Source organism: Lepisosteus oculatus, chromosome 12, assembly GCF_040954835.1.
Source record: "Lepisosteus oculatus isolate fLepOcu1 chromosome 12, fLepOcu1.hap2, whole genome shotgun sequence".
In the NCBI taxonomy this organism is placed as follows: Eukaryota; Metazoa; Chordata; class Actinopteri; order Semionotiformes; family Lepisosteidae; genus Lepisosteus; species Lepisosteus oculatus.
In genome coordinates, this window is record NC_090707.1 from 3,479,183 (window position 1) to 3,505,683 (window position 26,501).

General features: G+C 42.0%; 1 protein-coding gene across 2 annotated transcripts in view; it reads left to right on the forward strand.

Moving 5' to 3' along the window:
* tmem163a (transmembrane protein 163a) overlaps window positions 1–26,501 on the forward strand; it is a 65,969-nt gene that overhangs the window by 29,313 nt on the left and 10,155 nt on the right. For both annotated transcript variants that reach the window (XM_006636237.3, XM_015358494.2), the window contains exons 3-5: window positions 12,441–12,484; window positions 13,506–13,597; window positions 21,769–21,865. In XM_006636237.3, coding sequence (XP_006636300.1) covers window positions 12,441–12,484; window positions 13,506–13,597; window positions 21,769–21,865 — 233 coding nt within the window. The remainder of the gene's footprint in view (window positions 1–12,440; window positions 12,485–13,505; window positions 13,598–21,768; window positions 21,866–26,501) is intronic.

A 26,501-nucleotide genomic window follows, 5' to 3' on the forward strand; every position in this document is an offset into this window, starting at 1 on the left:
CACAGTCTCAGGTCTGTGGTTCGACCATTACATTGCTGGCTTTGACATTTCACTCTGTGCTCCTAGGATGTACTCCTCCCAGATGAGAAATTAGAGATGTGTTCTGATAATAGGAGCTTGAAAAACAGATCCATTGAATAGCCATTGATATGTGGGAAGGGTGTTCCATACATTCTATGAGATATTTCTTGCACATCTGTTACTGTCTGTTTTTTCTGCACAGCGATGGTAGGGTGATGTCCAGTGGATAGTCATCTGTACTGTATAGGTGCAAAAAATGATCTACTTGATTGATTAATTGGTAAATTCAGGTGGAATTAATATTATTTGAAATAAGATCTGTAGTGTCAGATGTGCTTATTCTGAAGAAGGCTTTTTCTGTGTTAAAAATGAAACTTGTACACTAAATTATTATGAAGTAGAGAGGGCGTGTCCTTTTCATTTTATGGTTTCTGTCTGTTTGAGGTTCCACAGTCACCCGAGACTGCTAATGAATCAAGACCTTAAAAGCCACTTTTTCATAATGAATACAAATCGCAAGTAAAGAGCTCCAGTCTGTCTGTGTAAGCTAAGCATGACCCTGACTTCTTGGAAAAACAGTAAGAAACCAAACAAGTTTCAAACATTTTAAAATGGGCTGCGTGAAATTCATTTCTATAATCAAGCAATGGGTCTTCACGGTGTAAAATGCCCGTTATTTCCGTGTGTGTGTTTTTTCTGAAATGGAACAAAACATTCTTATGCTTACATGCTGGCAAATAAGGGTGATGTAAAGCAAAGCCCACAATTTGTGTAGAGGTGAAGCGAGGGCATCTTTTGGGATTGAGCGATGAAAGAGGTCACGCACTGTGGGAGCGACCCTGTGGCTGAGGGCAGATGCTCACACCGTGGTGTGTGTGTGTGTGTGTGTGTGTGGACCCTGCTGGACCCCGCTGGTGCCCACTGGAGTGTCACAGCAGAGGTGTGGGGGGGAGCACTGGGTCTCTAACATGAGTGGCAACGGCTCTGTTCTGCCTGTCAAAGACACACAGCTGTCATAGCCGGTTTCCTGCCTGCTTGCACTGGATGTTCGAGTAGCTTTCTATGATTTGCGTTTCCTGTGGGAGTCCAGGATTGATTTTGCTGGTGTCTTTGAGGAGGTTGGAGTTGGACAAGTCAGGGTCGACCCTGATTTGTCAGCTGTTGCCGTTCAGTCTTCTGAACCCCTGTCCAACACATTGGTAGAGTTAAAATATTCACAATGTAACTGAATTGGGTTGCAGAACCCAGGGCGTTTGTGGTATTTAAACCAAGGAAGCTTCATAAAAAGAGCAGCTGCAGAAGCATCAGTAGATGTAGGCTGTCTTGTCACCTGAAATTTCATGTGATAATTTGAATGAGAGAAACAATTTACAAATATTGGATTTTTACACTCTGAGCAGAATCTCCCGTTAGAAATGAACATCAATCCTTCTTCCACCAGTGTCTTGTGTGGGAGGCATCCAAGGGAAATCATCTGGTTTACTGTACAGCCCTGTGATATTCGGTGTGCCGGGTAGACATGGCAGTGAAGCGGGATCTACAGGCTGGAGATTTCTGTGTAAATGCCAGCAGAGGACAGAGAGGAACTATAGCTCCTCAAGAAACGTCATCGCCTACAGTGGGCTTACCTGCAATACAGGACTCTTGTTTCTTCAATTGGAAACCTCTCCTCTCCATTCAACAACAAGAACAACAAGAACAACAAGAACAACAAGAACAACAAGAACAACAAGAACAACAAGAACAACAAGAACAACAAGAACAACAAGAACAACTCTTTATTTTTGTTTTGCATGCAATTTCGTTTACGTTTTAACATTTTCCCCAAATCCCAGGCTGACCATAAGCAACTCCAAATGAGGGGAAAGGGGGAGGGTGATTTAACTAGTGGAGAATTTCCTGTGCAAACTAATTATACATTGATTGAATCACTGTAAATAATTATACAGCGATTATAAATGTGCATCCGAATGAGCCTAAATTATTAAGCATAACAGACAGTAGGGGAAACTGAAAGAAATAGTCTCAGTGCTGTTTGAAATCTGGCCGAATGGGTTATGATTATAGAATAGAGAAAATAATAATGTGTTGGTAGTTGATGGTTCCTTGGATTTTAATTAATTCTGTGAAAGAATTAATCACAGACTGGTTGTCCACAATTGTGTAGCTGCAGATGCTGTTAGCCACAGAGTAAATGACCGGGTTTGCATTGCAATATCTCATTTTCAGCAATTACCATCTCTCTGTGCACAGGGTGCAAATATTCATGATGTGGAAGGGGCTTTTGATGTGATGTCACATTTCCTCAATTCCCCTTGAATGATGGGCCAGCAGTGTTGTTTCCCCTTAAGCAAGACAATGTTTAACATCATGATATTGCTAATACCACTTCTAATCATAGCAATATCAATCGACATATTATGAATGGTTGCTTGTCTTAAGACCTATGAAGGCTGGGCGTGGCTCACAAGCTGTCTCTGGGGCAGCTTAGTTCTCTGCAGTGTGGTTGACTTACAATAAAGGAAAACTTAATTTCACCTGTGATTTAAAGCCAGAAGACTGGGGTCCCCAGGGGTCCCCAGCTGTGGCCCTGTTCTTGAGTCATGTGAGCATCTGGACACATTCCCAGGCTGCAAATCTCACCTTTTCTGCTTCAGATCTTGTTTTTTAATGTCATGAAATACTGAGCACATTAGAGGTTCTGCGGCGTGCACACTGTCTAACACAGCATTTTGCGTGGAGCTCGACGGACGCCCCCCTGACAGATGCCAAGCCAGTTGCAGTAAGCCGGGGTCCTGTTGCGGGTTTAGCCTGTGGCTGGTCTGAGTACCTTTCCTGGCTGACCCACTCGGAGTGAGTGCTTCTTGTGAGCATCACTTTCTCCAGGGTTCCCTGTGCAAAAAACGTTGTAACACACCGATGTATGTTACATTGTAAAGCAGAGAGAGGTTACCTTTCTGTGAACTAAGAAATATCATATACATATTATTTAAGTATTGGAACAAGTAATAGGTTTATTCCATGCTGAAAAAAAGAAGAAAGAGAACACAACGTTTCGGCCGTGGAGCCTTCTTCAGGTGTGAGAGAGACAGGGCAGTAGGCAAAGGTAAAGTAGCGGGAGAACAAAGGTTGGGAGGGAGGAGGAGTGAGAGGCGGGAGCTGGGGACAGAAAGAGAGGCCAATCAAGAGGTGTGAAGTCAGAATGGGTGCAGAGAGGTGTGAAATGAAACTTCCAATGAATGGAGAAAATTTAAAAGAACAGTAATCTGTCGTTAAGGGAAGGGAGAATGTGTGATCCTAACTGCAGAATAATTTTAGTTTCGGTGGTCTTTCTGATGTATGAGTTCGGAAAACTGTCTTTGAGAACACAGACGGAGAGATTAGTGTGGTCGTGGCCATCAGAGGTGAAATGAGAAACAATGGGCTTGGAGAGATCTTTAATCTTCACAGCCCTGACGTGTTCTCTGAAGCGGTCTCCGAGTCTCCTTCCTGTTTCTCCAATGTAGATGGCTGGGCATTTACTGCAAGAGATACAGTAAATAAGGTTGCTGGAGGTACAAGATGCTGTCTGGGTGATCCGGAATTGTCCTGAGGGGCCTTGAATGAGTGTGGTGGTGGCTGTGTACTTATTAATAAATACTTATTTAAGTATTTTCTTTTACCTCTGAACACATTGATAACCTGCTCAGTCAAATGGCTGTCTTTCTGCCATTTTATTTGGAGTGCTCTGTCAGCACATTGATTTAGTATATTTCATTCTTAAATAGTATAGTTATTTGCAGAATGCTTTATCATAATTTCTACTGATATTTAAAAGCATCATGTCAGCAGACTCTGTAGCGATAATCTTTGTTACATACCTCTAGAGCTATCACAAATTGATGAATGTTATGCAGCTCATTCCAAAGTGTTTAAACTTGTGTGATCAATACTGACATTGCCCATTAAAGTCAGTCAGTGGGTAATGCAGTGCATGTTGTTCTCTGTTCCAGAATTAAATTGCTTTCCCAGAAATCAGTGTTTTCCCGATGGATTAATGAAAAATGCCAAGAAAACTGATACTATATACTTATGCAAACAACGCATGCTTTCTCATGACAAATGTCATGAGGAAAAATGTTTAAGAGAGCAACATGCTGTCATGCTGACGTGACAGTCTCTTCTAATCTAGTTTTGTTAGATTTCTAGGAAACATAATCTCATCACAGATTTTAATTTCTCTAAGGTCATGAAGCTGCAGTTAGTTTTATACTGCAGATTAGGACTAATTTATTTATCATGAATTTGCATCACAAGATTACCTTCTGAATTACAGTGACATGGATACTTGGCTGAGTTCATATTGTTCTGATCTGAAAAATAAGGGTTCATTAATTGTTTAGATCCTCTTTAACGTCTTGGTAATTGTATATTTGCGTACATCAGTGCTAACAGATAAATAATTTGCAGTACTTCAATAATGAATTTAACAATGAATGTATGATTTGCGAAAAATGCAGGTGTAGACTTTTAGGCTTGTTACTTTTTTTACTCCATTAGTAAGGTTTTGGTTAAACTAAAAAAAATAGTCTAGCTTTGCAACTGAATGCAAATAAGAACTTTAACAACTTAAAATCTAAGAATAAAATCCTTTCAGGGATATCACACCTAAAGTGCAGACACCAGTATTTTTAGCGATAATTTATCAGGTAATTTTCAAAACTTGTTCCAGAAAGGAAACAAGGTCTTTTGGAAAGTAACTGTGAATTCTTAAAGGAAAAGACTCCACTAGCATCCAAAAAGATCCGATGTTTTCCTTTTCTTTGAAATTCATGTGTAGTTGGAGAGGTTTGAAAAAGTGCAGAATTTTTGTGTTAAATAAAAGAGGACACTGATGTGCTTAATTTTATTAAAACTCTCAATGTTTCTAAATCCAGAGGAAATGTGGAGCAGTATTTTTTTTAAATGAGGCTGCCATCAATTAAATCAGGAGTATTACTGGGCGCAGATGAAAAATGGTCTAGAAAATCTGATGGTGTAGCCACCCAAGAATTGTGTCTGGGTTCTGTACATTACTGGGGGCTGCTCATGACCATGATAAACCTCCAGTGTAGGGTTGCAGAGAGTCAGCAGACAGTGGGTGCTAGGCAGGGTACAGTCTGGATGGATGCCATTCCATTGGAGGGCACACACACATAGGTGGTAGGGGAATTCTGAGAGACCTGTCAAGCTTGACATCTTGTTTTTATACTTTGGGAAGAAACCAAATGTCCTGGACAAAATCCCATGGTCGTGGAGAGAACATGCAGACTCCAGACAGAAGGCAGCTCAGGGCCAGAATCAGACCCAGGGTCTGAGAGTCAAGACCGTGTCAAATGCACCAACCGCCACACTACTGTGCAACACATCAAACATTAGTGATATTCCTATTATTACTACTCCATGTTTACATCTCAGAATTCTCACATTTTCACTTCAGATCATGTGGATGACAAGTCATGTTCATTTACTGTAAAAATGGAGTTCATGATGTGCTACAGCAATTCGGCATGGATTATCATAATCAAAGAAAATGTCAAGTGAATCCTTGAACAACACTTTTCCTTGTTATTTGATGTGACTCGAGTTGCCTATGAAACTAAGCACAATCAGGATGTTTTAATTCCTGCATCTTTGCTGTAGGGCAGTTTAGACTGGTTAATGAGATAAGAATTGGTCACAGCCTGCTGAAGGGGGTGAGGATCATGGAGAATGTGTCTGTACCTTCTCTGAAATGACAAAAGTGTGACTTATCCCATGCAAATGGGTTGATATAGCATGGATTGATTTAATTATACAGGCACAGACCTCTTCATCTCCTGATCTGTACTGACTCTGGGCTCCTCAGACACTTGGCAAGCAGTGTTATAAATGCTGATTGAGAAAGAATTTCCTGTTTTTATTCCATCAGATGTGTGTTGTTGATTGGCAGCAGACAAGATCTAATAGTTCTCAAGTACTTTGCCGTGTGGTTTTCGTTGCGATTTGACTGACCTTCCGGGCTTCTCTGACAATAGGAAGTTCTGCTTGTGTCTGTTCTAAAATCAACTCATAGCAGACATAATGATACAATTCCTGAGTATTTATTTCACTGTACAGCACATATAATGTGTACAACTCATGGGCAGCTGTGACATCTGGATTGTATGGCACCTGAGCTCATAATTATATAATTGGACTAATTAACTGCTTAATTAAACCAATTGAACCCCTTTCCCAAGTCATAATATGTTGCTAACTTAAAGAGACCTATGTAGCCTGCTTGATTGTGTCCCATTAGGATGAGAATTGTGCATCGATGTTCTGGGAGAATAGAAGAAATCTTTGTTTTGAGTCTGTTTTGGTTCATTAAGAGAGGTCTCTTTTTTGCGAAACTGGTTGGGAAAAAAAGAGACAAGCTTTTAATGAGCATATGACAGGAATATCCAGTTGCTGTTACAAAACACCATCATTAATTTATTTAGGTTTTCCTACCAGGCAATTCCTGTTTATGCACGAGGGGCTTGAAGGGAAGGCTGTGCTCTGTAGCTGCTAGCTGCTGCAGAACATTTGAGGAGCTCATGAGATTTATTACCAGGATACAAATGAGGGTTTTTGCAAGGGCAGTTAGAGAGGAAGCACTGTACAAACTGTGAATCTGTTCGGGTTTTCTGAATATAGATTAACACAGTTCACAGATTTTTGTTTAGCATCTGTGTCTTTTGTCTTGTTGGCCATTTTCATTAATTCCAATTTATTTTTTATGAGAGTAAAAAACAAATCAAAAACCTGCTTAACTATCGGTTATCCTAGTAAAGAAATGTCAGGTACATTCTTGGTTAAAATTCTGTGTATTTGTCTTCTTTTTATTTCATACTCTCCCACACTGGAATTACCAATGGTCATTCAAGCAGTGCCACTGTTAGCATTTTAGGAAACTTCTATGAACTTCCTGCTCTTGTGCGGCGAAATACTGTGTTCTGGTGCTGGTTAGAGCAGAATTAAATGGTTAGAACAGCTCAATAGCCTGGATGTGTTTTATACACGTTGCATTTAATCCTCCTGGGAATCACATTTGTTTTGTCTTCTGGTATGTGGAATAGAGAATAAGCTAAGGAAATCAGAGTGATTTTAATGATAGATTAATATTTCCAAGGTGTCCTACAGTATTAATTAATGGAATTGTGGCACATATAAAGTGTGATTTAAAAACCAAAAGGACAACATTAAACGTGCTTTTTCAAACGCTGTTGCTGGTGCTCATACAATGTGTTTTGGAATTCACCTATTATCAGATCTTTCATGATGTTCTGCCCTGCATTAACTCAAACATTGAAAAACACCCCAAGGCTTTTGCAAAGCTTTTTGTCAATTCTGAGCTGTTGCATAGGGTCTCCAGGAATAAGAGGTTTTCTGATCACAGATGGCTGGAAGAGTGTACAGGATTTCCTGATTCAAAGCTGTTTTGCTACCAAGTGCCATGTAGTCATGTTGCTTGCACCTGTTCTAAATGGTTATAATATTATTTTGTATAATCTGAGCTTCTATAGTGGGATGAATAAAAAACAGGACAGTGACAATAGAATAAAAATGTCTCAAGTTTTTAAGAAATCATTGACCTTGGACATTACTGTCATAAGGTGCATACTGTACATACGTCCTTGACACTTGATGAAAAAAGGATTTAGCTAATATTAAAACTTTGTATATCACATTCAACGTGTTTTCACTCTGCAATGGTATCGGTTGCACTGCTGAGCTTGATTTTGAGCAAGTTTTTTAAAACGGGGGAGGCCGTCTCTTTCGTCTTTTCCTCCATTTGTCTTAAACACACATCATCCTCTTTTTTATAAAGGAGGAGGTGTAAAACACAGTAACCCTGTTTATTTATTGAAAAAAAGCCTTTAATAATGTACAGTAGCATTGTACCACATGGTGGAATGTGTGAACACAATCACAGTCTCTGTGCTGAGGTAGTATTATTACAATGCCTTTGCTGTCATACGGGCTCTTAAGCCGGAGAGAGTGGATGGGCTGGTGCTTTATTAGAGATTTTGGATGCGTCTCAGCAAGGACTGAACACATCTATCAGACACTAATTAACAGCACTGTGTCTGAATTGACCATTAGCGTTTCTTTTGAGAATGGAAGCTGGAGAGTTCTTAAAAGGGAAGAATAAGCAAAACTTGTGATCGAAGGAAGACAACGTGCTGTGAGCGCTGACACATGGGAGGGAACGTTAACCCCCCAGGTTTGCCAAACAGATGGCAACATGACGAAAGAGCAAGACCTTTTTTAGAATGCTTCAGACAGCTTCCTGTGGGGTAGCTCTTTTATTCATGATTGAAAATTAAACTCATAATGCACATAAATGGTTTCTCATAATTGAAGCTGATCTCTGCCCTGCGATGGACTGGCGTCCTGTCCAGGGTGTACCCTGCCTTGTGCCCGTTGCTTGCTGGGACAGGCTGCAGCTCTGTATTGGACGAAGTGGGTTGAAAATGGGTGGAAGCAGCTGTCCAGACTTTAAGGACTGCTATGAAGGATGAACACTACAGCTACATGTTTTCCTTTCACAGTATGTGATGAATCAGGATCCCTTATGACAGGTGAATGTTGGCTGCGGGCCTTGAGTGAAAACTAGACTTTCTGAGGGGCAGACAGCCAGCCCTGGGTCAGCAAGAGCTGGGAGCCAGTGAGCCATTGTTGACCAGCCTCATATTCCATTTGGCCTCATGACTGGCTTGTTTTCAATGAAGGGGACAGTGGGGCCACTGTCTTTTTAGAATCTAGTTATTTTGTGATTAGTTTCGCTAGGAACAAAGAGTTTTGCAATGCAATTTAGAGCAAAAATAATGTTAGAGAGAAAAATAAATGTACAGGAGTGCCAAATGCTTTGAGAGAGGTTCTGTCTCGCATGCATACATCCGACTTTCTGTGCTCCTTGGGTCCGGGGTGGGATAAATTCCGTCTTTGTGACGGACTGGTATCCTGCCCAGCGTGGGGTCCTGCCTTGTGGCCTGTGCTTCAGGTTCTGCCATCCCTTCCCAGGATGAGTGGCTCTCTGGCTGTTACGGCGAGTATGACAACCCCCCGTGCAGGTCTCTGATGGGGCCCGAGAAGGGCGAGGCAGGAGAGCAGTCGATCGGTCCAGGCGTAGTCGAGTCCAGAGAGGAGGGCTAGGCAACTAAACCAGAAGGGCGAGGCGAGAAGTTCGAGCTGGAAAGGGGTCCGAGAGGTGAGGTCCGAGAGCGCAAGATGGCGAAGGCTGTCAGTAACGAGAGCTCCGGAGGCGGAAAGATTTCTAATACCGCGCAGGGAACAGGGTGAGCGAGGGGTTAAGCAGTGAGGGAAGGGGTGTGGTCTGGTAACTGGGTAATGGGCATTAATTAGGGCCAGCTGGCCGGGGGGAGTTCTGGACTGGTGCGGCACCGGCCCGGAGTGTTGGCCCCACAGAGCAATGGTGTCGCCAGTGTGAATCGGACCACACGTTCACCAGAGCGCTGGTGCGCTTGTGCTGTAGTGTTGGTGCAGTCGTTTCTAGCCGTGTGTGTTTGTGTGTTTGTGTGTTTGTGTGTTTGTGTGTTTGTGTGTTTGTGTGTTTGTGTGTCTCTCTCTCTCTCTCTCTCTCTCTCTCTCTCTCTCTCTCTCTCTCTCTCTAATTGGAGTGCACATGACTGGCAGGTGAGGCTCAGGCAGGGGGACTCTGCCCTGCGACTGACTGCGGCAGACAGGGAAGGTCTGTTTATCACTGATCTAGCAACTTGCTAAAGATTTCATTAACAAGAGAAAGCGCTGACACCTTCGCACGCCAGACATCTGTTCTCACCCAGCCCGTCACGCACAATATCCGACAATCTTGTAAATGTCCAGAAGTGATCTAATCCTTTAAAGACTGTGGGCGCAGTTCTTAATTGCTGTGCAAGAAAGGGCTTTGGCTATTGTTTCAGAATAAATGATCTGGGAGCTGCTCTGCTGTCAAGGTACTGTCTCTCAGACTCTGGGGCACACAATGATGTGCATGTAGAGATATACCAGTTCCTCCCACATACAGCATGAGATACCCAGCGTGTTCGCTGAAGTCTTTTGCTGTCTTACTGCTGGAAGACTAACTGGCAGGACTGGACTCTCCCCGGTCGTCTCGAGGTTAGGATTCGGCACTTTCCCCGCTGCAGCCTGGGCTCAGTTACTGCTTGGAGGAGAGGTGGCGCTGCTGTGTTTAAGGGGGTATTGGTGGTTCGGTGGTGGAATTCTTGGCTGCCCCTCGGGAAGCCCGGGTTCGATTCCCAGCCAGTGCATCGTTATTATTTTTCATCCAGGGAGGCCTGGGCTGAGCTCCAGGTGTGGGAGTAAAGTTGTGATCCAAGGGATAAATTAATGACTACCTCCCAGATGGGCTTGTTGAGCCGAATGGCTTTCTCTGGCTCGCGTCGCTTGTAAGCTCAGACCACAGGGACTGTCGCAGGAAGGCAGGGAAACCTCTTAGGGTAGATCCCCAAGGCCAGTGACACCGTGTCGAAACACAGTGCTCAATAAGCACAGCTTTGTGGATGGGTTCTGCTGCCTGGGTCTCGCGCACACAAAAATAAAAAATCCGATCCGTTTTAAATACGAAATTGTTTTGGAAAGAATAATGTTTGTAGAGTATGAATTAATCAAAAACGCTTGCAGCAGAGACAATGCCATTTTGTTTGCATTTGGGTGATGTTATTGTGGTAGAAAGAACTAAATCTAGAGATGGCTTAAAATTGTTGCTTTGAGGGTAAAATACAAAGAGACAGTTACCTCAGCACTTATACTGGGAACAAACCAGTGTGCCAGTAACTTTATTGGCCATAACAAGCACTACTGTTAAATATACTGTATATACACGTCTGGCACAGATAATGTTCTGTATTTACTGACTCTTGGATGGTACGTGCAGCTCTGTGGCATGTATATGTAGCCCAGCTCCATGGGGAGGGCCGGCTGGCTTGTTCTTCACCCAGTGTACCCCCCCGCCCCCCGGCAGCTGGACCTGCAGTGTGTGTCTGCGTGCTGTAAGGCAGGGCTGCTGCTCCTGGTCCTGAGGGACCCCCCTGGCTGCTGGTTCTGCTTTAGCTGGGCCCTTAATCACCAGGAGCAGGTCAAGGTTTACTCCCTGCTGCTGAAAGGGAGAGAGAAGAGACACGACTTTCCGCTGTGGAGCCTTCTTCAGGTGTGACTCTTTTCTTTTTCCTTTCAGGATGGAATCAACCTTTACCTGTTCCTGTGCAGCCTACCCATGCTGACCCTTTATGAATTTAATGCCTTCTCTCCCTCAACTTGCTTATGAAAAATATGCTCACTTATTCTGATGCAAAACCTCTTGATTGGCAATCAATTTGAGAAGAACAGGGACAAGCGGACATACTGATGTATCAAACACCCTCACTATTAGTGCTAGTTTTTTGTCATGCTTAAGTCCTATTGGTTACAAGTCAGTTAGCACACCTAAAATGGCTAAAACTAATCACTTATAAACTGAATCAAAGGTTTTAAAAGCTGAATCCCTTACCAATACACCTAGAATAAATAACAGATAATAGAAAACTATGAGCCTGTGATTAAAAACTGCTCTAAGGATGTATGGATATATAATTAGTTTACATTTTGATGTTTCAAAGGATGTCTGACATTTCTGACCTTTTCTGGAAAGATCTGTAGTTCCTTTCCATTTGAACAATTTGTATTTAGGTTGGATCTCGACTCTTTAATTTGAAATGTGTTCCTGTCAAGCATAACCACTCTTAAAGTCGTTCCTTAAGGCAGACCTCTGGGAATTATTTGTCAGGATTCACAGGACATGTGCTGGAAGAGCAGACAACATCATTAGCGGCTTGTCATCTTTATTCAGCATACACCACCCTAATTGGACAGTAGAAGTGTCTTCTACAGTCAAGTAGCAGTTTCACAAAGATGACTGTTTTATCAATTTCCTTCAGCCAGCCCCAATCTGAAAGTGCAGGCGTGCCTTAGTTTTGGGGGGGAAAGAGATGGTCATAGTACTTTTAAGCACGACGAAGAACGATGTTTGAGTAATTCTGGGTCTCGTTACTTTTTAAGTGCAGGTGCTTCTAACAGGTGTTTAAGGACAGATCCAGATCTCCTGTGGTTTTTAATCTCTACCTGAATTTCCTTGTGTACCAGCAGCCTCAATTCTTCACTCATTAACACTCAGAAAAAACCCCACAAATCCTGAATCCCCGAGAAATTACAGATGTTTATATAGTCCTGTTTCTACTAGTTTCTACTACTAGTGTAACACACATTCTTGCAACAGTAATATTTTACTACTACTAATATTTATTCTACTGAAGGAGGCCAGCGACTATCGTTCAAAAGCAAACTGTTGATTTATTGTGTGTGTATGATGCTGATTTTCTTCTCTCTTTGATTTGCAGCTGTTTCCATAATGAGGTACAGTGCTTCTGCCTTTGCATTTGCTGTAAGTAATGCTAATTAGAAACAAACTGCAGAGGGTGAATTGTGGAACATCACAGTGCTAATGTGAAGCCTCACAACACCGGGGTGGATATTTATTGTGAAATCTGTTTGAGTCTTTCAAGAGCAGAGATCACTGAGCTTAATGAGCAATGCACAGCTTTATTAATAGCTGTGCTTCTCCTGAGGTGGATGGAGATGCTAAGCTTCATTTAAGTTCAGTTAAGAGTTGGTTTTGTGTACGTAGAATGACCGGACTTCTGGTGAAAACATTTTATAAGTACCATTGGATTAATGTTTTATGCTATGCTGCTGCTGTCAGTAGGGCTAACATATGATTCAATAGGTAATGGACTCATAAAAGAGCAATTACTAGTGCATTACTAGTGAGCTGTCTTCTCTCTGAAACTCCCAGAGATCATTACATTCTTTTGAGAAAGATCAAATACTCCTCAGAAAGCACTGAGTGCAGGCCAAGCTTCTTCAAGTCATTATTATCCAAGCAGAACAAAGCAAGCCTCATCGCATCCTGTCTTATTCTTTGTGGTTTTGCATGCCTTTCCATATTATGATACTACTCTTTATCCTTTATTTTCAACTGCATGACAAAGGCCAGAGCAAGCTAACACTCTGTTCTGGTGGTCTTTAGCGGATCCCATTCTGTGCCCTCCGACGGGCGCTGAGGCCTGTTTCACTGGTCCCTCGCCTCTGTATCGCTACGATGCATGAAGGCGTTAAATCAGTGACGTCAACAGCGACCGGCGCCGTAAGGCAGCTGTGAAATTGTAGTGGAACAGGTAAAGGCTCATTATAAGCTGAAAGATAAAGAAAAGAAACCCCGTGTTCTGGCTGTGGAGCCTTTTTCAGGTGGTTTGTCTTTCCCTGTCGGCGTGGAATGAACCTTTCCCTGTTCCTGTTCTCTCTGCCCGAACCTTTGCGATTGGGATGTGCTGGTCAATGCCTGGGTGCTGCAGGCCAGGGGTCTCCATCCTGAAGCTCATAACGTGTGTATTCCTCTCTTTCAGTTCGATGCTACGCTGGATGTTCTGTCCTCGATTATTGTGCTCTGGCGCTACAGCAACGCTGCAGCTGTGCACTCGGCTCACAGGGAATACATGTGAGTCCAAAACTCAGCTCCGCGCGTTACAGACGGCTCCCCTCTCCACACCCTCTGGGGCTGTCCCTGCCGCCGCTCTTAACATGCACGCTGTGTATTTGCTTCTAATAAGATTGATAAAATAATTAGCCAGTGACTTCTGAGATTAGAATCTGTTTTTTGAGCTCACATTGCATTAGATAGGATTTCTCTGGAGGCCTCTGTGTTTGTCTGAATTTGGGTAATGAATAGTCTTTTGTGGATTGGGCTTACGGTGTACTTAACAGAAGAAATCCAGCAAGAGCAGCCTTTCTTTTCTTCCTGAGTGAGAGAGATAAAGGCAGCGCACTGACTGAAATGGTTTACTTTATCTGCCCCCTCTTTTAAAATGCAGCAGGACTCCTGAATGGGGCAGGTGGCTATTGTTGGGTGGGGATAAAAGAGGCTGAGGCTGGATGCACTCCGGAAAGGAGCGAACACAAAAACACAGGAGCAGAGATCTGATCTGTATCATCCTTGGGGGACCACTGCAACACTCCTGTCTCTGCTGCTCCTCTTGTCTGGCAGCACAGACACAAGGCGGCGTCCCAGAAGGCGTCTCCTCGTGTTTCAGAGCTCGGAGGAGACGAATAAGAACGACTGCAGAGCTGAAACCCCAGTTCCCTTTTCTCACTGAGGCTTCAGGGTTGTGGTGCTTTTCAGCAAATCACCTTGCACTTCCTAAACAACACTCAGTCAAACCCAGGCAGATTCATTTGAAGATGAAGCTAAGATTATTTAAGCTTACTATCATTATCTTCTTGTTCAGACATGAAGTGCAAAACCTTGGCAGTCTTTGGTTTGAGTCTTTGTGCCTGCTCTTTTTACGTATTTTATTGAGCACCTATCCAGTATCAGCTTGTGGTTTCGGTCGCTGGTGCACACCTGTGTGTTGTTCTTCCTGAGTGCGGGCGCTGTCTGTTTTCACTAAAGCAGGAGCTATTTTTAAGCTCCTAAACCAATGCGTCCCATGCAGCACATTTACTATGAGTTACATGCTGTAACTCTGCTGGGACAGGTGCTGGAGTGCAGTGAGGCCCTGGTCTGTGACAGTGGGGAGATGGGCTGGGTTGAGTCTGTGTGGGATCTCTTGCCCACTCGTGGGGCTCACTGCGAGCCCAGGAGGGGCCTGATGAATGTGCTCATTCTCCCCCTCTGAGAACAGAAGGGCATAAGGCTGGTCACAGGTGAGACATCAAGCCTTTAGTAGAGCTAGTAGATCTGGATGGATTCCACAGTATCAGAGTGAAGACCAGTCTCCCTGGTTATGTAGCATTTTGACAGCCTTCATTAATTGCTTGCCAGTGAATGGAAACCAGAACTTGAAGCAGGATGTAAACGTTTGTTACTTCACATGCACTGCTGGACTTTATGATCCTCTTGGTGTGTGCACTGCTACTTGTTCAGCCGGCAGGGAAGACAAACGTGTTCTTACAGACTTGTTTGTCTAACAGAGCCTCAGACAAAAGGAGGTATTACTGAAATAAATGATGATTAAGTGTGTTCCTACTGAATTTTGTATTATTTCATTAATAATGTTTGCTTATATCCTGATTCAAAAATTACATACAAAATAAAGAAAGGATGCCTAGGTGACTGTCACTATTCTACAAGACATTGTTGGATTTGTATATTTGTTGGATTGTTTTTGTGATTCTTGTAATTCCATAGTAACATAAGAAAGGTACAGACAACAGGAATAGAACGGCACATCTGGTCTGTATTGTGGTTCAGGGCTTGTGGCCATTTTGTGATAAAGACCACTTGGCTGGGTAGCTTGTTCCAAACTCCCACAAGCCTTTGTGTAAGACAAAGTGCCCTCTGATTTCAATAAGAATAAGCTGCTGATTGAGAAGAACATAGCCAAAAGTGTTTATATACAGTATGCATCCCCAGTTTGGTTCTCATTTTCTCAGTGGCTCCTCTCGGTACCTCTGTGTATCACAGTGATAAATGACACCACGGCTCGTTTTCATTAATCTTCTTGCTCACTCGGATTGTCAGTCCAGGAGCTGCTCTCCAAGGAGAGTGTTAAAAATAAGACACAGACATCTAATTACTGTTCGACATACAGCCCCAGCAAGATTTATTCAGAGGTAATGGGGAAAAACACATTACACCTCAATTAAGTGTCAGAGTGTTGGCTCTCTTGCAGATATTAATTTAGTCAGCGTGTTTTGAGGACTAAAGATATACACTGTTTTTCTGGATTTTGCTTGTAAACTGACACAAATGTATAGGACTTGCAAAACCAGAGCAATCTTAAGGTTCAGAATGGTATATTGCTGGAAAACTTGCCCTCCGAAACTTTAAAGTAGTGATTAATATTTGTTACACACGCAATCAACTCTGCACATTCAAAACAAAAAGGAAGGAGATAATATGAAAGAAAGTGGAAAAATTCATAATTACTAAGAATTCAAACCCTTGGTTGTTTAGGTGCACAAAAGTAACTTAATGAGCCATAATTAGTTGAGTGGCCTCTGTATATCATTTTTTGATAAAGATCTTCATAAATATTAATCAAATTACAGGGGTAGGCATTCAGAGAAACGTGTGCGTTTGGACTGGGAATTGGTTAATAAACAGAAATTGGAAAGCAGTGATGAGGGGTGAGTCCACTTCAGAAGGATGCAATTAGTGAAGTACCACAGGGATCTGTTCTGGGACCACTGCTCTTCCTTGTTTCTATCGATGCTCTAGACTCTGGAGTAGTTGGTAAACTTGCCGTGTTTGTCAATAATACCGAAATAACAGGATTATTAAAACACTGTAGAGGGAGCAAATTAATTTAAAAAGGAAATGGACAAAATTCAAGCTTGGAAAAACACCTGGCAGATGACCGTTAAGATATATAGTTAATAGTGTTGAATTGAAAGGGATGTTATGTTAAGGCATGTTATGTTAACATTGAACAATGCACAAGTAAAGCCTGCATACTGTGTACACAATAACTGCAGTCAAATACATTCTGGGGCTCAGGGGAATGTCCTACACTGACAGGCTGAAGGAACTGAACTTTTCCAGCCATGACCAGGGAAGACTATGAGGGTACCTGATGCAAGTATTGAAAAATGGCAAAGCCATCAACAAAATAAACCCAGCTGATTTCTTCACAGTGAAGTGAAACATGATTCCACAGGCCACAAGTGGAATCTATGCATTCTGTACTGAGAACAGGACGCACTTCTTTACCCAAAGGGTTTTGGGAGTAGGGAACAAGCTACCCAGCCCATGCTGTTGAAGCTGGCACTTTGGCTTCTTGGATGAGATCCTTGGATCAATTAGTTACTATCTACCAAAGAGGCCACATGAATGGCTTCCAGTCCTTTGTAACCTTTCTTAGTTTTTTAAACTGAGTCCAAAACTCTTGGGCATTGAACACATGCCCCCATGTCACAGCTTTTCCATAACATTCACATAAAATGCCAGGTGTGGGCTCAAGCTCTTTGTCACTCCGTAATGCAGTTACCATACCACGGCTGAGAAAAGGCTGTTTTTCCAACAATGTCATAAAACCATTCCCTGTGTCCTGTCAAGAAGAAGATCCCTGTGGCGCAGGAGCCCTGGAGTTCTGGCTTGGGGTGGTGGGGGGGGTGACACCCGTTTGCCACAGAGGTGTGTGTTGCATGTTGATGCTGTCTGAGCCGTGCGCGCCTCCCGAGCGCCGAGGACCGAGCTCCGCGGCTCCGGCTGCTGGCCTCCCCGCTCTCCCAGTTGCCTAGCTACATCCCTGCCTTTCCTCCAGGGATCTGCGCCTGCGAAAGCCAGAGGGCTGCTTGACATGCAAGGCGTTCTCTTCCAAGGCCGCGTGCTCTGTCTGTCAGTGCGCCGCCTGCCTGTCATTGCCTTCCCCACCTGCTCGTGTTCCTGGAACATTTGCAATGTGGGGATTTACTCAAATAGACCTCTCTCGGTTCCAGGGTTACTTTCCAGTGATGTTCCTCATTCACTGTAGTACTACAGTTGATTAAAAAATATTGTTTTATTCATTAACATCATTAAAATATGGTATTTGTAACCTAAACAATGAATCTTTCCAGATTTTATACACATGGGCAACCCTTAACTATTACAATTTTAGCTTTTTATATTATTTGTATCATACATTTCTTTATGTATGCACACAGAGTGTTGGAAAATAAGGATTCTTTCATTGGTCAGGAGCCCTAAGTCAATATTCCTGTGTGGAGTGCTATCTTCTCCCCATGTTTGTGTGGGTTTCCTCCAGGTGCTCCAGTTTCCTCCCACAGTGCAAAGACATGCTGGTAGGTTAATTGGCTTCTGGGAAAATTGGCCCTGTTGTGAGTTTGTGTCTGTCTGTCTTGCGATGGACTGGCGTCCTGTCCAGGGTGTATCCTGCCTTGTGCTCGTTGCTTGCTGGGATACACTCTGGCTCCCCCACGACCCTGAATTGGAAGAAGTGGTTAGAAGCTGGATAAATAGTTTGTCATCTCGTTCATTATCTAGCAAACTGTATTTAAAGTATTCAATAAAATTATTGAAATAATGTAATTACATTGAATGAAATAATTCAAGTATTGGAATAATGTATTTTTTGGAAAATAATCATTTTTGTGTGTATTGACATTGGCGATGTCAGAGCAGAGTGTGTCAGCAGTAGGGTAATTTGTCATACTTACTGTAAATCACTAAAGATGAGATAAGATTGTATTGTCCCCCGAGGGAATTGTTTTGTGGACACACACACTAAAGATGCTGTGACAATATTTAGAAAGGAGGGAGCAGGGATGGGTTTCTATTATTAATGTTAACAGAGTAGGGGCACTAGTAATTCTAAAGATAAAACTGCATAAGCAATAACACATTCGTGAAAAAAATGCTGTTGTGAAGAAATTGCTCTGTCCTATTTCTTTACCGATGATCTTAAAAAAGGATCCTTTGAGACCAAGACACATTTCTGGATTCGTACCCTTAAGGAGAAATTCAAAGTACAGCTTGTTTAATTAAAGACCAGTTAGAACAAGTCCCATATTTTAGCTTTATCTTAACATTGCTTATTCATAAAAATACTGATGTTTAACTTGTTCATGTAGAAGCACTGAAAATGAATTATTTAAGTGGTTCATGACATTCAAACAACATCCTTCAAAACAGAACCCTTTCATTCAAACCCTGTCGCTGTCAGTTGCTTCAGGAGAGCTGTTGATGAGAGGAATGAGAAGCCTGAACCACGATAAACCGCCCTGTCTTCAATACAAGATATTTTGTTAACTCTGTCCATTGCAAGAAGGGTGCTTCCAATCAGAACTGCTAGGAGTTGTGCCCCCAGCTGGCAGACTGATATCCGTGACGTGAGATTTATTTCTGAGCGATACGCTTTGGAAGTGAAGGAAGGTGGTAGCCGTGACCAGTCTTCAAATCTGACACATTCCTGAAGCATAGCACTGACAATTCACACCTGCCTTTCCTGTGGCATCTCAAAGGAAAACCAGAAAGCCTGATACTTATTCAGGTAGCATCCTCCTCACAGCTTAGCAAAAGAAGAAACCAAGATACATTTAGCTCCAGATCTGTGAAGTTAATATCATAACAATAAAAATCCAATTTGAAATTTAATGTTAAGACAACTACAATATATACAGTTAAATTTTTATTCATGCCCCCAGTGAAATACAAACATAAAAGAAATCTCAAAAGGTGGTGCTTTAATTGTTACAGCATTGCACACAGCAGTCATATTTGATATAAATATTTTTTGGAATTCCAGAAATGATTAGTCCCATTAATGTACAGCTCTATGTGTCCCTTTTGTTCTGTACTTTGGAAGTTCAGTGGAGCCAAACAGAGGCAAACAAAAGGTTCCTGTTCCCTTGGGGCATAAAAGAAGGTAACACACAGAAGGTTTGAGAGGTCACAAAAAGCCCTCAGGTTGGGGATGTCCATGAAAGAATCCACAAAGGCTGACATTATTGCTTTCCAATAAGGTCTATTTTAAGAAATTTAGGACTAAGGGTATACTGGAAAAACTGTCAGGAAGCTGACTCGGTGTATCTCGCCAACATGGCTGTGAAACAAGTGGTTTGGGAGGCAACCGTAGATAAAAAGACAACAGCTGAAGATCTCCAACATATTCTGGCATCTTCAAGACAATGCTAGTTCTGGGAAAATACCCCCTGAAGCTGGATGCACAAATAGCATTCATGGCCAGTTTGCAAGGAAGGAGCCTTTTTTGAGAGTGAGCAGCATTTGTGAATTTTCTGCACTGCATATCCATGATAATTGGAACTATGTCTTAAGATCAGTTAAAATGAAAATGGAAAAACTGAGATATTTGGACATGATCATCAGTGTTATATCAGGACATTTTGACCAGACAGCTGGTTCCCTCCACCAAGAAGCTCAAGCTTGTCCAAAAACAGGCACTGCAGCATAACAATGATCCAAAACACACGTCCAAATCAACAGAGGAATGCTTAACTATACACAGAATGAATGTTCTTTACTGACGTTTTCAATCTCCAGACCTCAATCCGACTGAACATATGTTCTCAAGGAGGCAGTTCAAAAAAGATACCAAAGGTTCTATAGCAAGTCTGCCTGGAGTGGATGTCAAAAATCTCCTCTCAGAACTCCCAGAACTACAAGAAGTGTAAGCCCTGGCAGAGGAGGATTTACAAAAAACTAAAGCAAAAAACTGTGACCCGCTTGTTTTCATTCAAGTTCTAATTATTTATGAAAAATATTTTGGTGTATAACATTATCAACAGGTTTGTTCAACTGGATCTTCTGGGTCACAGGCTAGTAGCATTTGTGTCCACTGTTAGATGCAATACAAGATGATTCAAGTAGGTACACACCTAAAGAAGGCTCCACAGCAGAAATGTTGTTTCTTTTCTTCTTTTTTCAGCATGGAATAAACCTTTACTCGTTCCTTTGTGATACAAGATGTTCACTCCAATACTTTACTCCAATGTACACATGCCATCTTGTCCCATTCCCCTCATAGAGCTTGCACAATATCTGACATGCTCACTGACTCTGAGTCCCAAAGTGCCACACATCATCTCAGATCCCTCTTCTATTGTTCAGTGGGTTTCAAGTCTGGCAACTAGAATATCCATGACAATCTGTAACTTCTGCATTCTCGTCTGTAACAAAGGCATTGGCACACACCACAGGAGGGCATGTGCTGTCCTGCTGGAACGTTGTCGCATCAGGGTGAACCTGCAGAAAGGGCAGATAGTGTAGTCCCGGCACATGATCAGTGTAAAGCTTCTGCATCTTTGTATCACTGTTGCAGATGTCCATCAGGGTGGTCAACAGAAAACCTGCTGTGGTGTTGCTCCAACATACTAATGGTGCAAAAGCATTGCTCTCTTTGGTGGGCGGTGCAAGTGGGTTCTTTCTGTGTTTTTCTTTCTTGTTTGACATTCAGGCTTGACATTCGACAAGTTTAATCACCCCATCACCTGTGCTCAGTTGTCTCACCAATGAGGTGATTTAGTGCTTGTGAAACAATTACAGTCACAGCCAGTCATGCATGATCGATTAATCAAAATGGCAAAAGGTTTACCAAAAATCTGTACACTATTTTTCTGAAAGCATACATGCATAAAATTAAGTAATACATAATGTAGGCTATTTTTTGTAATGTAATGATTTATCACTAAATGGAGGGTTTAAAGGCCAACTGTTTGCTATGATATCTTATTTTTGTTTGCTCTTGTGACAAAAAGGTTTGTCCAGAAAGCGAGCTCCCTGGTGGAAAAGCCTCTGCACATTGAAGGGCTGCTGACTCTGAGATGCCTGTGCTGGCAGGGTTGTCTACAGAGAATACCTCCCTTGTTCCAGTGGTTCCCTGGGGACGGCTTTCAGATGGTCTGGATCATTAGTTTCCCTCAGTCCGGCACTGTATTTGTGAACCAGAGGAGGCTTGAAGAAGGCAGCTGAGGGCATGTGAAACCAGTTCAACGGCATCTTCCACTAGTTGGCTCCTGGCCTGACACTAGAGAGACCAACGATCCATTTTGCCAATGCATGGTTTCTGTTGTGGGATTTTCTCCTGAGCATAGTCACTCCTATAAATACTCAGGCATAAAAATGTAAATCTGGAAATTTTTGGAGCATCATGTGTGTGTATTTTTCTTAGACTTTCTGTTGTTTTATAAATATGTATCTTTTTTCCACAGAGCCTGTGTGATCCTCGGAGTTGTGTTCATTCTGTCCTCCATGTGCATCTTGGGAAAAGCCATTCATGACCTGGCAACACATCTGCTCCCGGAAGTGGTGAGTGAACTTCTGGGACTGGGCTGAGGGCATCTCGACTGAGCCACAAAACAGCACATTTCTGGTCTTTCAGACAGTGCTAAAGAGCTTCTGGAAGAGTGTCCTTAGCTTTAGCTTAGCTGTTCTCAATGACATGAGTAGGAGCAGAAACAACTGCACCTGACTAAACCTCTGGCGACGTTTGGATGTGAACAAGTCAAAGAGCAGAACTGTTAAACTACCAGGGACATTGCTGCTCATGAATACACTGGCCCAGTTTATTTTTCGATAAGATCATAAGAACGGTTATGAAGGAAGACAGCCATTAAGCCCATCTAGTCTGTTCTATAGTTTGTAATCTGAAGGTTCTTTAATCGAAAAGAAACTGAAGACAAGTTCTTAAAATAGCTCATTATTTTATTCCTTTTCTGAGAGGCTTCTGTGAGTGAGGGAAAATTCCATTTTCAGAACTAACAGGTGTGAGGTTGTGAACACACAACACTTCAGAAGTGGGAATTTACAATGTAACTTGAAACCTGAGACGATGAAGGAGACGTGCTATTTTTTTTACCTCGTAACTTTTTTATCATTTTCAACTGATTCTATGAAACGCTTGAGGCAGAAGCGCGTGAAGTAAAGGGATAAAGCAGGTAGCCCCGTTCTCAAAATAGTCTGTACACTGTTGCCAGGCAAATGTGACTTTTCTGAGGAGTTCATTGAGCTCGAACTACGTCAGACAAGAAGCATTGTTTAACCTCTTTTTAAGTATATGGTAGATAAAACTTATCTTTTACTGAAATTAGGTGACAACGTAGCCACGCAATAAAACATCTTACATTCATTTTTCAGTTTGATAAAAATGCTCACAGAGCTGGTAGTATGGAGAAATGTTTTGAAGTTAATCATAAAGAATGGGCTATTTAGCATTTCTCTTCAGTTCTTTGTTAGATATCGGCAGGGTAACATCACAAGCTCTAAGTTAAATGTCAGATCGTTCGTCTTCATAACTTTTGTGATCTGTGGTTCGATGTAAAATATCTGCTTTTCTTCTCTTTCTACGGTTATTAATAACATGCCTGTCTTATGTCTTGTATCGTGATGCTCTTCTGTAGAATGCTTTCCAGCTGCTTCCTCCGGTGCTCTAGAAAATGTGTTAAAAACAAATATTTAGTCTCATGAGAGACCCAGAAAACAGAACAGTGTGCACTTAAATGAAATGCCAGCCAGGATGGTGTGCTTGAGTAATGCAGTAAAAGAACCCTTCAGAATAAAAAAACCATTAGCAGCTTTGAAACTCCAGCCTGCGACTCTGTCTTTTAATCAAAGCTGCAGTTCTTTGCTCTAGAGAATCTGCAGTCCGGCGAGAGCCTATTAAGAAATTCTGGTGCATACAGTACAAGCTCCATCTAAAAATAGCCGCCTCAGAATTCTTCCAAAACATTTGTGTCAAAGGAATGTGCCAGATTTTGTTTTAATAAGATTGTAATGGTGATCCTGTTTCATTGGTATTTATTCTCTGGTATTATTAGAAAAGAGAGACCTTTTCAGTTTCACTTACTATTTCGCTAAAGTCTTGCATAAACTACCAAACACGAGGATCAGGAAATCATGTTGCACTCCAATAGAGAAGATGTTTGTTAACAGAAAAGATCAGAGTGCAGTGATGTACAGGAGACTAGAGTGCAGTAGGGTGAACTGGGGTATAGAATAATGGGACTTGTGTTCTATGCACTTTTAAATTATATTTTTTGGCAACTAGATTCTTCTATAAGCAGTAAGTAAGCAGAATGCTAGTCTTCATAGTTAATTCCTTATTTTTTAGAACTTTTTAACTCCATTAATTGATATTGATGTTTTCACTGCTTCTGGCCTGAATATTTTTAAATTGTGTGAATGCATGTTTCTGTTCTGCACGCACAGTGATTTCATGTACTTGAATGGATTTTGGAAAAAAAATGTTTTCAGGGAAGAGTTTGAACTGAAATTCTTTTTCTGTTTTTGTTAATATTGCGAAGGTTGTAAAAATGACAAATGAGCAGAGGTCAGCTGTTTCATCTGTTTGGTTTGGATGCTGTCCATGCGAACTAATCTGAGCTGTGTGTCAAAGCAGTCAGGCTGTCAGCTGACAACGTGGCTCGTTAGCTTGTTCCAGACTCCCACAGCCTTACCGTAGAAAAAGGTACCTCCTCTTCTCAAACAATTTCCCTTCCTACGTCAATTCAGTGCATCTGTGAATGTTCTGAAATTAATGAATACTATTTTAAAAAAGGAACAGATACTCAGCATTTTAATTGGGCAAACTAATTGGAAACCAACAATGTTTTTCTCCTGTCTTGGACTCATCACTGTGCCTCTGCTGGCTGGGCCTCATTAGCACAGACGCCCGTTAAAGACATTGAAAACTTCTCTTCCATATCGATCAAGTTGCTAATACCTGAATATTAACAAATAATTGAGTTAGTGATACTGCTTCATTCTGATGTATGGATGTTTGGAGAAAACTGTTTTATTTTTCAAGTGTATTCAGGTGCAATGAACCCATGAATAACTGGTTAATGAGTGATTTTCACTTAAGTCAGTTAATGAGTCAGTCAGTCAGTCATTCATCAGTTGATCGGTATTATGGACAGTTTTCCTGGAGTGTCCCTTGTAGTATGACTTGCTAATGCGATAGTGGCTGTTCTCCAGAGGAAGTCACAGAAGTGTAGGGCTGGTATGGTATTGATCAGGGCATCTCCTAATGTGTGGTCCTGCATCCAGAGGAGTCTCCGGCTTTCAATCTGACTGGTCTGAAGGTCTTCAGAAAATATCAGCTTCACTCTTTACCACAGCAAAAAAACAACAACATTTTTATAGTACTAAATGCATGCTGAAAGACAGTTCTTAGACAGAAATCTATTAAAATTTATTTTTACAAAGTGATATTCGTTCGGAATTATCAGCTGTATTCTGCATGGCTCTTAGACTCCTTGTATCCCTGATGTGATTAACTAGAGACCCACCTAGTGGTGTCTGACTGCAATATGGCAGAGATCGCTTGGATTGAAGTCAAATGTGTCTCAGAGAACAAAAGCCAACTGCATTTCCATGTCTCTCCCTTTGAGATGAGGATGATACTGCAGTGGACTCCTCCTTGTTATTCGGGTAAAGTCTCTCTCTCTGTTCCATATGTGTATTACACAGAAGTAACAGTGGGTTTTAACACTCCCTGACACAGACTAGATGAAATACAAATAGGAAGAGGTAAAGGTTTATTCCATGCTGAACAACATTGTGGCTGTGGAGCCCTCTATGGGTCTCTTGTCTTCTCTTTTCAGCTTGGAATAAACCTTTACCTGTTCCTGTGCAGCCTATGCATGTCGACGCAGATCCCTACTCGAAATCCAGATCGTTTTATGGTTCTTGATAAAGTATGTTTTCAGGATGCTTACATGGTTCATAACCGATCCTGTGTACCACACAATAAAGTATATGTAAATTGATTCTGAATTCTTTTAGATCATGGGTTGACCATTCTTACTTCAAAGCAATTATGATCCAGTCAATCATGTTGTGACCAGTTTATTCCACAGCAAGCCACGGGTGCAGGGAAGGGTACCCTGCAGGGCAGATACACAGACCACACACACTCACCCCAGGGCCAATTTCCCAGATGCCAGTTAACCTCCCAGTATGTCTCTGGACTGCGGGAGGAAGCCGGAGCTCCTGTAGGAAACCCACACATATAAACACAGGGAGAAAATATCAACTCCACACAGACAGGACCCCAGACCTGGATTTGAACACAGGGTCCCAGGTCAGCGAGACGGCAGTGCTAAACCACTGTGCCACCCTGATCATATTCCATCTTGCTTAATTTTATTGGAGATAATACCTCTTGTCAACCCAAACCCTAATGTTGCTTCCCTGTTATACAGTAATTGCACACTCTGCTCATTGGGCTTCTGGAAGTTGTCAAGATTCAATATCAAGGACACTGCGACACTGTTCATTAGGTGGTAATGAAGATCAAAGAGCCTCCTGTATGAGATAAGTATATTCAGTGTCCAGGACATCTGGTGTCGAGCCAGACCTAGACTTTTCTTTTCAAAATAATTGACCTACAGTGCATCGGCAGTTGTGTTTGATATTGGGGCAGATCAGGAGACACAAAAACGACAATTTCCATGGCATCTAAAGCAGCTCCTTGGACAGCCTGACACTTCAATTGCCCTGTTCCTCATTCTGTCTTCCAGACATCTGCTTTGCAAAACTATTCATTTGCTCAAACTGCATGTGTCAGTCATCAATTGCAGGAGACAGCACAGTGTGGTGGAAGCGCATGTTGTGTTCAATGATAAGGAAATGACTGGTTTCTGTATTTACACCAACAGGGAATACAGCTCGTGTGTTTATTTGTGTTTCTGACATTTTGAAGTGGTTGCAGTAGCTAACAATACAGTGCAGTAGACCTAAAAATTAAGTGAAAATCAGAGTCATGCTGCAGAAGTGCCTGATTTATTAGGATTAAGCTCAAAGATAATCATGAGGTAATGCTGGGTTAGAATCTTTTTGTTATAGTTAGGAATAGTTTGTTTTATAAAGCATAGAGGTTTGTATTAAATTCTTTGGCTGAATTGGGATTAGGGTTAGAGTTACAATTAGGTTTTAGATATGG